The sequence below is a fragment of the Alligator mississippiensis genome, chromosome 4, assembly GCF_030867095.1.
Source record: "Alligator mississippiensis isolate rAllMis1 chromosome 4, rAllMis1, whole genome shotgun sequence".
Lineage (NCBI taxonomy): Eukaryota > Metazoa > Chordata > Crocodylia > Alligatoridae > Alligator > Alligator mississippiensis.
This window is the reverse complement of record NC_081827.1, coordinates 219347147-219360484: the sequence shown is the minus strand read 5'-3', so window position 1 is coordinate 219360484 and position 13338 is coordinate 219347147. Positions and strand designations below refer to the sequence as shown.

The 13338-nt window shown below is 44.6% G+C and overlaps 1 protein-coding gene across 1 annotated transcript in view; it reads right to left on the bottom strand.

Moving 5' to 3' along the window:
- IFIH1 (interferon induced with helicase C domain 1) overlaps positions 1-13338 on the bottom strand; it is a 65234-nt gene that overhangs the window by 35656 nt on the left and 16240 nt on the right. Inside the window, exons 2-3 of the mRNA XM_006277996.4 lie at positions 11519-11675; positions 9508-9684 (exon numbers count right to left, since the gene is read on the bottom strand). Coding sequence (XP_006278058.2) covers positions 9508-9684; positions 11519-11675 — 334 coding nt within the window. The remainder of the gene's footprint in view (positions 1-9507; positions 9685-11518; positions 11676-13338) is intronic.

Genomic DNA, 13338 nt, shown 5'->3' with positions numbered 1-13338 from the left:
GTTTAATTTGCAACAAAGAATTAACTGAGATATTAAGAAAACATTTTTCTAAACATAAGGGTCCAGAAACAGGCTATCTAGGAATGATAAAATTTCCTTCTCAGGAACCTTATGAAAACTTGTTAGAGAAAAACCTCTCAGGGGTGAGCTAGATGTACTTGAACCTGCCTCAGTGGAGGGGATTTGAGTAGATGGTAGGTTTCTTTTGCCCTTACATTTCAATATTTCTTCCTATATTACTATTTAGTTTCAGTTTTTGTTTTTTTTACTAAAAGGCAAGAATTGTGGATAATGTAATTTTCTTAGCGAAGAAAGCAGGAAAGGATTAAAGAAAAAGAACTAGATCAAAAGTGAGGCAGTTTAGGTTATGAGTTATGGTTTGTATCCGTTTATAAATCTTATATTAAATACCAAATCAGTTCATCCTATGTTCCATGATTCCTTTACTTTCCATACAAATACAGTTGTCAAAAGACCAACAGTTAATTGGAAAACCTTATCATCACTAGTTTTTGTAATCTCAGAGTCTGCTCCTGAATATTTTTTATCATACTTGAGTTCAAGGCATCTACCTATACAGGTGTATGCAAAGCACTCACAGAACTGTTTTCAGTTCAGTTATTGATGAAATTCAATTTCAGGCTATCATCATACAACTTTTAAATTTTTTTCCAGAAAACTAATTTTTTTTACAAAGTCTACAAATAGCTTGTAGAAAATGAGTGTATTACACACACACACACACACACACACACACACACACACTATGGAGCAACTACCACTACTGTTAACTTATTTTGATACCATATATGCCCCTGAATCTCCAGGCCATTTTGTGCTTTAACAGCCAAATGTTTGCCCACCTGTCCCTGAGCAAAAAAACTGAGAAAACTGACTACAAGACAGCTATAAAGGAGGGCTGGAAGTGAAATTGATTATATACTTACTCCTCCCATATGCAAAAAGTCTACAAAATGGGGGGAAAACACCAAAAAATAAAAACAACAAAACTCAACCTGCCCAAATCAAAACCAAAGGTTTTCTCTTTTAGTCCCAAATTTTATTTATATCCATAGTCAATTTTAAAAGCAAAACAAGAAAAGCTCACAAGTGTGCTAAATAAGGAACCATACTTCAAGACAAGAGACATGCTCAGGTGGGATGGGCTTCACCTCTCCCCAAAAGGTAAGCATATGTTCTCCTTCAGGTTGGCTGATCTCCTCTGGTGGGCTTTAAACTAGGCTCGTTGGGGGAAGGGGAGGATGAGGTCGGAGGGAGCCTTGGAATACCAAACCAAGTGTCGCCCACAAGAACAGCTCAGCCAAGACTGATGACGAGCACAAGAAATACCCAGGTAAGAGACCTAGATAGTCCTGGGATTAGGGGGGCGGTGCATACACCTTCAGAAGGCCTTAAATGCCTATACACTAATGCTCGTAGTATGGGGAACAAGCAGGAGGAATTTGCCCTCCTACTAGCTAACACAAACCCAAATATAGTGGGGCTCACTGAAACGTGGTGGTATCCAATGCATGACTGGGCGGTGAACATCAAGGGCTATAGGCTGTACAGAAGGGATAGAACCGGGAGGAAAGGCGGGGGTGTGGCGTTCTAGGTCATAGAACAATTCACATCCTCAATGAGCAGCACTGGGTCAGAGGAGGGGACTGAAGTGCTCTGGGTCAGAATACAAGGGGGTCAGGGGGAAAGGGACTTAACGGTGGGGGTCTACTACTGACCACCCAACCAGGGAGAAGAGCTAGACCGGGAATTCTCAGGTCAGCTCACGGAGGCAGTTAAGTTAAAGGATGTGGTCATCATGGGTGACCTAAACTATCCAGACATTTGCTGGGAAGAGCAGTCAGCCAGGTCTGACCACTCATGTAAGTTCCTAGCCATGTTACAGGACCTCCATCTAACCCAGGAGGTACACAGTCCCACCAGGGGAAATGCTTTGTTAGACCTGGTCCTGGCCAGAAGCGATGACCTGGTGAGGGGACTGCAGGTGCTCGATCACCTGGGCGGTAGTGATCATCGCCTACTGGAATTCACCATCCAGTGCAGGGTGGCAAAGGCCTGCAGCAAGACAGCAGCCCTGGACTTCAGAAGGGCAGATTTCATTGAGCTAAGGAGACTAGCTGGGGAGGCACTGAGGTCCCAGAGGGGTGGGGAGTTGGGAGTCCAAGAAGAGTGGCCATTCCTGAAGGAGACGATGCTCCAAGCCCAAAGGGTAGCAATCCCAGCACGGATCAAAGGAAGAAAGAGTGCTCAAAAGCCCCCATGGCTCAGCAAATGCATCCAGGAATGTCTCAAAGCTAAGAAGGAGGCGTACACCCAATGGAAGGGAGGGGCAATCACCAGGAAGGACTATTCCTCCGTTGCTTAGGATTGTAGGGGGGTTGTTAGGAAGGCCAAGGCGGAGATGAAACTGGGACTAGCAACCCAGATCAAGGATAACAAGAAATCCTTTTTTAAATACATGGCGGGTAAAAAGAAGGTTCCAGGTAACATGGGGCCTCTGCTGGACACACCTGGAAATCTGGTGGTCTCACCAGATGACAAAGCTAACCTTTTTTCTGAGCAGGGACCAGATCATTCCCCTGACGGGGATCCCAGATGGTCCCAGGGGAGGTGCAGCCAGGCCCAGGATCAGAGAGAACCTAGTCAGGGAACTTCTGGTAGGACTGGACGTGTTCAAATCAGCAGGTCTTGACAATCTCCACCCCAGAGTGCTGAGAAAATTAGCAGAGGGCATTGCGGGACCCCTGGCACAGCTTTATGAGCACTCATGGTGCTCTGGTGAGGTGCCAGATGACTGGAAAAGGGCCAATGTGGTCCCCATTTTCAAAAAAAGGAGGAAGGAGGATCCAGGAGATTATAGGCCTGTTAGTCTTACCTTGGTCCTGGGGAAGATCTTTGAGAAAATTATCCAGGTGCACATCTGCGAGGGGGCAGCAGGGGAGTGTATGCTTAGGGGCAACCAACATGGGTTCATTAGAGGCAGGTCCTGTCAGACCAACCTGGTGGCCTTCTATGACCAGATCACAAAATCCTTGGATGCAGGTGTTGCGGTGGACATAGTCTTTCTGGACTTTAGGAAGGCCTTCAACACTGTCTCTCACCCCATTCTTGTTAAAAAATTGGAGATTGTGGTGTCAATGCCTACACAATCAGATGGGTCGCCAATTAGCTGGAGGGCCGTACCCAGAGAGTGGTGGTGGATGGGTCATTTTCGACCTGGAGGGATGTGGGCCCACACTGTTCAACATCTTGATCAGTGACTTGGACGAGGGGGTAAAAAGCACTTTGTTCAAATTCGCAGATGACACTAAGATGTGGGGAGAGGTGGGCACGCTAGAAGGCAGGGACAGGCTGCAACTGGATCTGGACAGGCTACAGGGGTGGGCGGATGAGAATAAGATGGGATTCAAAACTGACAAGTGCAGGGTACTGCACTAGGGAAGAAGAACGAGCAGCAGACCTACAGCCTGGGGAACTCTCTTCTTGTCAGCACAGAGGCAGAAAAGGATCTTGGAGTCATTATAGACTCCAAGATGAACATGGGCTGCCAATGTTGGGACACAGTCAGGAAGGCTAACTGCACCTTGTCATGCATCCACACATGCATCTTGAGCAGGTCCAAGGAGGTGATCCTCCCCTTCTATGCAGCACTGATCAGGCCGCAGTTGGAGTACTGCATCCAGTTCTGGGTGCCGCACTTCATGAGGGATGTGGACAACATAGAGAGAGTCCAGAGGAAGGCCACTTGCATGATCAGGGGGCAGCAGGGTAGGCCCTATGAGGAGAGGCTACAAGACCTGAAGCCTCCACAAGAGAAGGCTGAGACAGGATCTGGTGGCCATCTATAAACTGGCCAAGGGAGACCAGCAGGCAATGGGAGAGTCCCTGTTCCGCCAAGCACTACCGGGAGTAACAAGGAATAACGGCCATAAGTTGATGGAGAGTAGGTTCAGGCTAAATATCAGGAGGCACTACTTCACAGTCAGGGTGGCTAGGATCTGGAACCAACTTCCAAGGGAAGTGGTGCTTGCTCCTACCCTGGGGGTCTTCAAAAGGAGGCTAGATAGACACCTTACCAGCATCATTTGACCACAGCATGGCAGGGGGTTGGACTTGATGATCTGCTCAGGTCCCTTCCAACCCTACCAACTATGAAACTATGAAACTAAGGTGGTGTCTTTTTAAGTAGCTAAGAAAAAAAAAGTGGGGAGGACTCTTATTTTCAACATAATTTAAAGGCTAAAAGTTAACATTTACCTACCATGCTATCTGCAAATAAAATCAGAAAGTAACAATCATGTTGTATCTGCTAGAAGACTGAAACACTACAGCAAAAATCTTTGTTATGACTTAATTCATTTCACTGTTAAGCACTCCCTCTGCTGGAAGACAGCAACATGGCAGTTATTTTTTTAAAAAGCTCTACTTTGGTGTCTAAAAGGGCACTGATCTTTTCTGAAAAATCCAGTTCATAGGACCTAATTCTAGGCTGTCTACATCAGTACCAATAAATACAAAAGCAGGCACAAAAATTATCTAATCAAACTGTTAGGCTAGGGAAAGACATTACATATAAATCGGTTTAAATGATCAGAAACTGGTTTAAACCTGGAACAAAACAGATGTTCAGTGCACATAAACCAGTTTGAAAATGGCTGAAATCGGTCTGAGATAAACCTGGTTGAATGTAGTATCAGGCTTAACTGATTGGGGTCAAACCGGTTTATGCAATGTCTGTCCCAGACCCCTTGCTAGTTTAAGTTAAACCAGGCACCCCAGCATCCTGGCATGCTCTCTGGGCTTGGTGGGGCTCTCTGTTCCACAGCAGAGCTGGCCCCTCCCCTTTGCTCCCTGGCTGCAGCTCCAACAGAGACTTGCAGGCTGCTTATTCCCTACCCCTCACCACTCTGTTAAGAAGGAATTCCCCCCTCACCTCTGCCTTATGGATAGGTATCCATATATTAGCTTGCATACCACATGCTGGCTAAGGTCCCTGCTGTGACAAAGGCAGAATCAACAGGTAGCTGGTAATGTCCTTCTGTTGTTTTCTTAATGGGGTGATAAACACTGAGTTAGTGATGATAAATACTTGTTATCAATTCTCTGCTGGGCTAATCAGAGTGTCCTGCTGGGCCTGGCCATGCCCCTCCCGCCAGCTCAGGACTGTAGAAGGGAAGGGAGGGCTGCTGTAGCACCCCCTGGCTTCTAGCCTGAGCCACTGCAGGCACATGCCTGCATTTCTGGAATGAAAAGGGAATGTCTATTCACCTCCAAATTGGTTCGAGCTTTGCAGGTTAGACTAACCTGCAAAGATTGAATCAATCCAGGCTGAGGCTTTTTGAATGTCTGTCCCTAGCCATAGTATTTAAATTAGTCCACAGAGGAAAGACCATGGAAAATCTGACTTGTAGTACTTAGGAGGTTTTCAATTAATAATCCCACATGCTGAGAACTGCTGCAGTCAACAAACAATCCACAAAATGAAACGGTCATTATAAACAAAAGATTCTGTTTTAAAATGAGATTTAGCATTTCCTGGGAAAAGGGAAGTTACAATATTAGCTACTGGTAAGGATTTCTTAGGGTGATATATTTTATTGGACCAACCATGTAGTAGCAGACAAACTTTCAAAAGCGGAGTGGAGTGACCATATCTTAAGTGGAGATATGGTCAACATGCCTTAGGCAGTAGAAACAGAATTGTATCTTGCTCTCTTTTTAGCAAGTTTTAGGGCCCTTGAAAGGCTACTTAACAATAACTGGGCCTCTTCTTGTCCACAGAACAAAATAAATATAAAGCTGAAGTGGAAGCTCTAATCTTGATCTTATGGGTAGTTCAGTCTCCAGTCTTGATCTGTCTTCCGTATTAAAACCACTACTAGGAATGCAATCTTTGATGGTGTTTTATGCTGTGAACACCTGGTTACAGCAACCTGGAAGGAGATGCTCAACCATTCCATACTGGCCTTCAAGGTGGCCAAATCAGTGACTGTACAAAAAAAGCTCTATATCCCAGGTACAGACAATATTTGTTCCTCTTTCCATCTACTGCCTGTGGATTTTTTGGCGTAGCTTTAAGAGCAATACATCTGTCAAAGTGTAGCCAAAAATTAGAACATATACTTTATATAAATTTCTAACTGCTATGCTCTATTAAAAAATGCAGAACATTCTTTCTAATGATAGAGTAAAATTTATCAATTACACTCCTTTTTCAGAGATTTTTCAAGACAACCTACTAAATATAATATTAGTGGAAATCCATCTCTGAATATTAAGTTGACTTTCTCTCATTTTCACTTTCCATGTAAAAAGACAGTAGGGAGGTCAAATTAAAATGCCGAGCATCCATTCTACATGTACCCCTATCAACAATTTTTTTTTACTGAAAGACAAGCAGGCAGCAGAGAATGTGGTATGGATTGACAAAGTGTTTGTAGATAATTATCCCAATTGCAAATGACAGTATTCATTACAAAGTCCTCACTTGATAGTATCCATTAAAAGAGAAATGAAAATATAAAGTAATCATTTTCCAAAATGAATTTGGATTTTTAAAGGTTGGAAGTATAACATTCTCTTTAAAATTGCTCATTTTCATAAATCATTTTAAGAATGAAAAAGGCAAATCTCAGGATAATGAAGCTGCTATGCCAACAGCTGTTTTAATCAGCTTTGACAACTGTCTTTCAGACCACTGTCCATTGTAATTCTCCACTGTGTTGTGCTGCACCATAGTTACATGCACTTCACACAGCAACAAGTGTCAACAGATGATACAAGGTGACAATGACTGACTCGTATACTTCATCTCTTCTCCATTTAAAAAACATTATGACAGGATGTCACATGGGCCACAAAAGTATGCTGATTGGGCCATATGCAGCCCACAGGCTGGGAACCACCGTGTTAGACAAAAAAGCAGCTATTTAGTTTTATACGTTGATGGCTTGGAATTTTCAAAATCAACTCCTACTCAGCCTTGCTCATTTGAGTTGATCACTGGGAATATTTTATCTCAGCAAAGCAGGCAAGATTTAATTTGATTACTATTATTACTTGGGCTCCATCTAAATCTGTAGCAGATGTAAAGGGCTCCTTAATTAAGCATACTTTTGAATCATCCATGAGTCAACCATGATAGTACATGATCCTGTGTGGATCACTGTGGCCTTGTTTCTGCAACAGGGAGCCAGGGGCTCCTGTTACTTGAAGAGAGAAGCTGCAGCAGGCATGTCCCCACGTGGGGGGAAGACAGAGGATGCTGGGCTAGCTGCAGGCCAGTAGGCAGCTAGACCCCCCAGGGCTGCGAGTACCTATTGCAGGGCTAGCTGCCTAACAGTAGGACAATAGGGCAATGCTCTGGCAGGATGCAAGGGCGCTACTACAGTTTGACTAGAAAAATAGCAGTAAGCTGCTCTGGAGGCTAAGGGGACACACCTGCTGCTGGTCAAGATGGCACCTGGCCAGAAGGGGAGGAGCCTAGGAGACATAAGTCAGGGCCCCTGAGCCAGAGGAGCAGTGCAGCCCTGAACTCTTTGGGGACAGGAGCTCCTGCCAGCTCAGGCTGGTGGGGAGTCAAAGCTGTGGGCCATGACAGGTACTCCCAGGCCTGAGAGAGCCAGAGAATGAGGAGGTGTCTTGGCAGTGGTATGATGACCCAGAGGGGAACTCTGGAAGTTTTTCTGGAAAGCAGTGGCTTCCATTTTTATTTTAGTTTTATACTGGAGGACTGGAGATGGCTGTGGGGTAGAAAAGAAGCCATAGGAGTGCCTGAGGGGCATACCAGGTTTTGAGACCTGTCAGGGGCAAAGCCAGCTGGAGGACACCAGACTGGTCCATTTTTCCACTGTCCATTGCCGCCACCTCTACATGCTCGTGAGCCGCACGATCCATCATGCTGCCCTCACGTCCCGTCTAGACACCAAGTGGCGGGACCTACTCAGCCAGGGCATGGCTGAGGCACCTCAGTGGCTGAGCCTATACTCCACCCTCATCCCATGAGCCAATGGCGACCTCAGCTGGTGAGTCTTCCACGGAGCCGTCACCATGGTGAGTATGCAGGCAGAGGGAGACCCTGGCATACATGACCCTGGAGCACGCCAGGCTGTAGCCCCTCCACCTCTACAACCTCCTCCTGAAGTTCTGGTTGAATTTCACCCTCCACTTCTTTGTTTCTGGTCAACCTGCTCTTGACCCTGGCCAAGTGGGCCGTGTACTTGACCAGAAAGGAGGCTCTGGCTGGGAAGGTGCCCGGAGACTGCGGGGCCATTTTCCTCTCACTTGTCCATGCACGTATCCAGGCAGAGCACCAGTGGGCGCTGTTCACTGACTCCTTGGATGCCTTTGAGGACAGTGAGTGAAGCCCAGGGGGCTCTGCTTGGTGTCTCCCTCAGGCACACTCATTTTCACGTTTTGACCCTTTGACCCACATGGCACTCCTATCCTGTTTTTTTTCATTAGTTGTCCTAAGAATTTAGCTGTTTCATTTGTTCATTAGCCCCTGTAAAATGGGGCTATTAGATAGCCAGGTGGGCCTTGCCCATGGCAATTGGATGGACAAGTAGACAGGGGCAGAAGCATGAGACAGAAGCAGGCTGAGGCCAAGAGAGCTGGAGCCTGAGCTCAGAGGGGGCAACTGAGATGGCCTGAGACCTACAAGAGACCGAGACTGAAAGGCCAGGCAAGAGCCTGTGGGCCTATGCTACCAGCCCCCAGCCAGAGTAACTTGTAGGCTTAAAACTAAGAAAGTCAAAACCTATACAGAGTGATCTCTGAAGCACTGGCATGGTTGTAGGGGCAGGAAGCCATGAATTGTGCTTAAGGTAACAGGTGCCACTTAGGGCTTGGAGGACAAGACTAGGGATCAGCTGGGTATGGGAGGGATCTGCTGGCCAAACCAGGCTAGGGCTCACTCTGGGACCTGGGTACAGCCTTCCTTCTACAATAAAAATAACCCATCAAGGCATGGCAGAAGAGATGAAAAGGGAGAGTACCCTGAGGAGCTGGAGTGGGGCAGAAGCCACATGGACCCCAGGGGCCTGGTCCTGCCCCAGGGCCTGGGCCTGCTACAGTTCCCTCAAGCCATTCTGAAGTGGGCCACAAGATGGCTTATGGACCCTCTGATCTTGAAAGATTTTCCCATTGTCTGTTTGTTATTAAGTCAGTCCAACTGCCAAGGTACGTATAAATACTTCTTGCTGAATTTATATGAAATAGGCTGCAGAATTTGGTGCACAATAGAGGAATACTTATCAACAGGTCTTTGTATTACTGCTACTGCAAAGTCAGGGAAGTCTCCACTTCTCCAAAGTAGTGCTCCCCCTTTTCAGTTCTTGCTTTGTTAGCCTTAATAATAGCACACAAGTGAGTGCACTGAAGTCATTAGCAGCATAGCAAAGAAATCTATAATATTTTATAGATCTTGCTTTTAACTACTTTTAATTCCCGAATCAAGTCATGCAAAATACTAATTATTAGAGATACCTGAAACTAGAGGAGTATCTTTAAGATGTGTTTCTAACAAACTGTCTTCCCTGGACAGGATATCATTCACTTCATTGTTTTGCTTTTGCTCCTTTGCCGTTTCAGAAGACATTGAATTTTGAACTTCCATTTCTTCATTTGCAGTTGTTGGTTGCTTTGGCTCATCTTCTTTATGCTCTGTTTATAAAGCAGGAATAAACATATTGCATTACAAAACTCATGATAATCTTTTTAATTTGGACTCTTGTCTCTAAACAATGGCAACTAAAATAGCAAGTCTAATCTGCATGCAATTTTTCACAACTACCTCAGCACAGAGAGATGAATATCTTTTTTTTTCATGGTTAAGTGTTGATTCAAGATTTCTAATTTGGGATTTAGGTAACCTTTTCATTTTAGTATGGAAACTGTGCCCAATATGTCCATAACATTTAATGCCACTATTTCGGGGGGGGGACATTTGATTTTTTAAGATTTGAAAATAAAATTTAAGGGCTAGATCATAATTTCAATACATTTCTATAGCCTTAGAAAAATCAACAGGTTTGGAGGAACATAAATGACAGCAGATTTCCTGTACTGTAATGTGGGTTCATAAAACAGAAAAAATTGAATGCTTGTGCCTATGTCTTTTCCTGCCGCGTGGTCCTCTTTTCAGACCAAACGCTGTCTCTTTTAGACTTGTCCTTTGTGGTATTTGTATTTTCAATACGATTACACTGCATGTAAATATACTGATGTTTTCACCAGAAATGGCAAATCATTTTGACAAAAAATAGTGTCCTGAAATGTTTGCACAGATAAAAACAAATGCCCATAGTATAGTATCCCAACTCTTCAAATAAGGAGACTGTAGCTGCTATGGCAGAAAAAACAGAGAAGTGATAAAAAAACAAAAGCTTTGTTACCAAACCAATAACCTCTGAAAGACCTCAAATCTTCTAAAATATTGTTTGGTCTGTTATAAAACATGGGATACATTTTTAGGAGCTGCTTCTATCTTTTTTTTTTTGTTACAGAATCCCCTGGTCAGCAACTAAGAAAGGACAAACCCAGAACATTACAATTTATTCCACAGTAGTATAAAGTTAATAGTAGCTAAAACACTGAAGCTTTTTCAAGTTTTCTCAGTTTATATCAGGGGTGTCAAAAATACAGCCCACAGGCCAGATATCATCCAGCCCCCAGTGCAGCCTGTGGGTTGCAGTGACATGCAGGCAGCATGCAGGGTAGAGTGGCCACCACATGCATCACAGACATGGAGCAGCAGCTCTGGGGCTGCATGCCACAGCCCTGCAGCAGTCAGACCACAGCCAGCCCCATCATGGGGCTAGATGAGTTTGATACCCCTGATTTATATGAACAGCTTAATCTAATCTAATTGTTTGCTTATTTATTCAACTTCTTCTGAGACCTCTGATGGTCCACAAAGATGATATGTTGAATTCTGTCTTTAAGAGGATGCATTCATTATTATCTGCTGCTATTAAGAGGCAGAAATTTGTATGAGAAACTTGAAAATACTGTTTTGAATTTATCATAAATAATCTTCAGAATCACTCCATAGGCAAAATTAAGTGGATTTTAAAAATGCTGAATTGTGAAAAAAGTTAAAGGTGGGCTGTAAAGTTGGAAATTGTATTCTGATTTTGAAGTAATCCTTTTCCTGATGTTTAAAAATGTACGGAGTAAGTTATTAGGTGCCTGACCCTGTAACTCTTGGGTGAGATCCACTGAAGTCCATTCAGCATAGGCGATGTGTAGGAGGGGCACATAGCCCCCTGAAATTGACTGCTGCTGGCCAGGGAGTGGGGGGCAATGGCCAGTGTCCCCGCCGAGAATGTGGGGGTGCCATGGACCCCCCCCCCCAAAGTTGGTGATTGGTTGTTGATGCCCCCCCAGGATCAGGAGGCACCAGTCACCCATGCCATTTGGTCTAAGCCTCAGAACAGAAACTAAAAGCAGAGACAATAAGAAGTCGTCATTTAAACTAGAAAAATAACATGATTACCTCCTGTATTTCCACTTAAATCATCTGCAAGGTCTGCATGGTCAGTTTCACGCAGGACAGACAAAAATGCAGAGAACCAATTTTTCTTCTGCACTATTATACTCAGCAGCTCCCTTGCACCTTCTCTATTCCCACGAGTTTCAGTAACAGCCCGGATCTGATGAAAAAAACAGTAAATGAAATGTAAAATGTATAGAATGAAAATCCTAAACGCAATATTAAAACTTCAAAACCATATTATTTGTTGTAAAGGCCAAGCAGTAAAGGAAAAATATGTGCAGAACACTGGCTTTTTCTGGGCCCCCATTAGTGTACACAGCAGAAGGGATAAAAATATATAAGTAGCTGAGCCAGTAGTTTATAAATCAAGAAAGGCATACTGCATTTTGTTCTTCATCCCAATGCAGCATTGTTCCTTATGAAACAAAACATTATGTGGAAGAAATTTTCCTCATCATTTACTGTTGTATAACATTTGTATGTCTCTGGTGCCTGGCACATGTCCATTTAATGGTGCAATGTGATCTGTTTCCTGATCCCAGGAATCACGCCTCCTGCCATGCCACATGTGGATGGCAGGACACGTGATTCTGGGATCAGAAATCAAGCCCTAACTGCACCACTATTATTTGACAGTGGAGGGGGAACCCAGGATCTCCCTCCACTGGCAAGTTGAAAGTTAGGTATCCAGTGAAACTACTGGACAATTACACACATGCAGGGAGCCTGCTCCAACACACTGGAAATCCAGCATGCCAGAGCAGACTCAATTAATTGAGACTACTGGAGCATGTGCAGTGACGCGCTCTGGCAGCCTTGGGCGTCATGTGTATCAGTGGCGCAGAATGTCTCCGCGCTGAGAAAATGGCACCAGTCCGCATTGAAATAAAACCCGTTTGATGTGCTTTAGTTCAAAGCACCCCACCACCACTTTCCCAGCGTGGAGATGTGCTGTGCCACTGATACACATGACGCGCGGGCACTTTTAATTAGCACAGCCCGGCACCACGTCAGCAGCATGTGTAAAAATGCCTGTTAGGTCTTGGGCTGGAAGCCACAACCAGCTGATTACTGTTGTCAGTCCCAGGACCGCACTGGAGCCAAAATGAGACTCTCTCAACCTGGGACCATCAGTTGATTGTGGGTCCTAACTCCTGGATCACACTGGAGCCAGCTAGAGACTTCGGTACAGTCCGGGGACTGGGGGAGCTGTCAACCAAGCACCACCATGCAGCTGGCACTGGGCTTCATGGCAGGAAACTGTCACATGTTCAATTTTTTTTGACTTTTTATAAACGCTGATTAGGGGGAAATGGGGTAACAATACAACAAAACAGCAAAGGACAGCCCACACAGAGGCCCAGGTACAGAAAACAGTGCCTGGAGCTAGCCCTCAAGGTCTGCCCACACAGTCTAAAGGTCCGCCTGCACATGTTCAATTTAAGGTGCAATGGAAACCGGCCACAAAATTATTACACATATTACATGACAACATTACTTGTCTGAACATGTGGCTGAGTTACTATTTAAGATATGATTAACTGGTTACCATATTTAATCAAATAGAAGGTGATTATAAAATGACCCTTCAATAATTGGATTCTATATATGGAATTATAGAATCTACATATATTGTATAGATTCTATATATATTGTTATAATTCTCCAGGTATAGAATCTAATTATCAGAGGTTTGACTTGAATTTGTCCCCCTCCCACTGCTACAGCAGGGAAAGTAAATGGGGGGCGGGGGGTAAGGTAGCCCTTTGCTCTCTGCTTCCTGCCAACTCTTTCCCCTTCCCCCTCTCCTTACCGTCAGG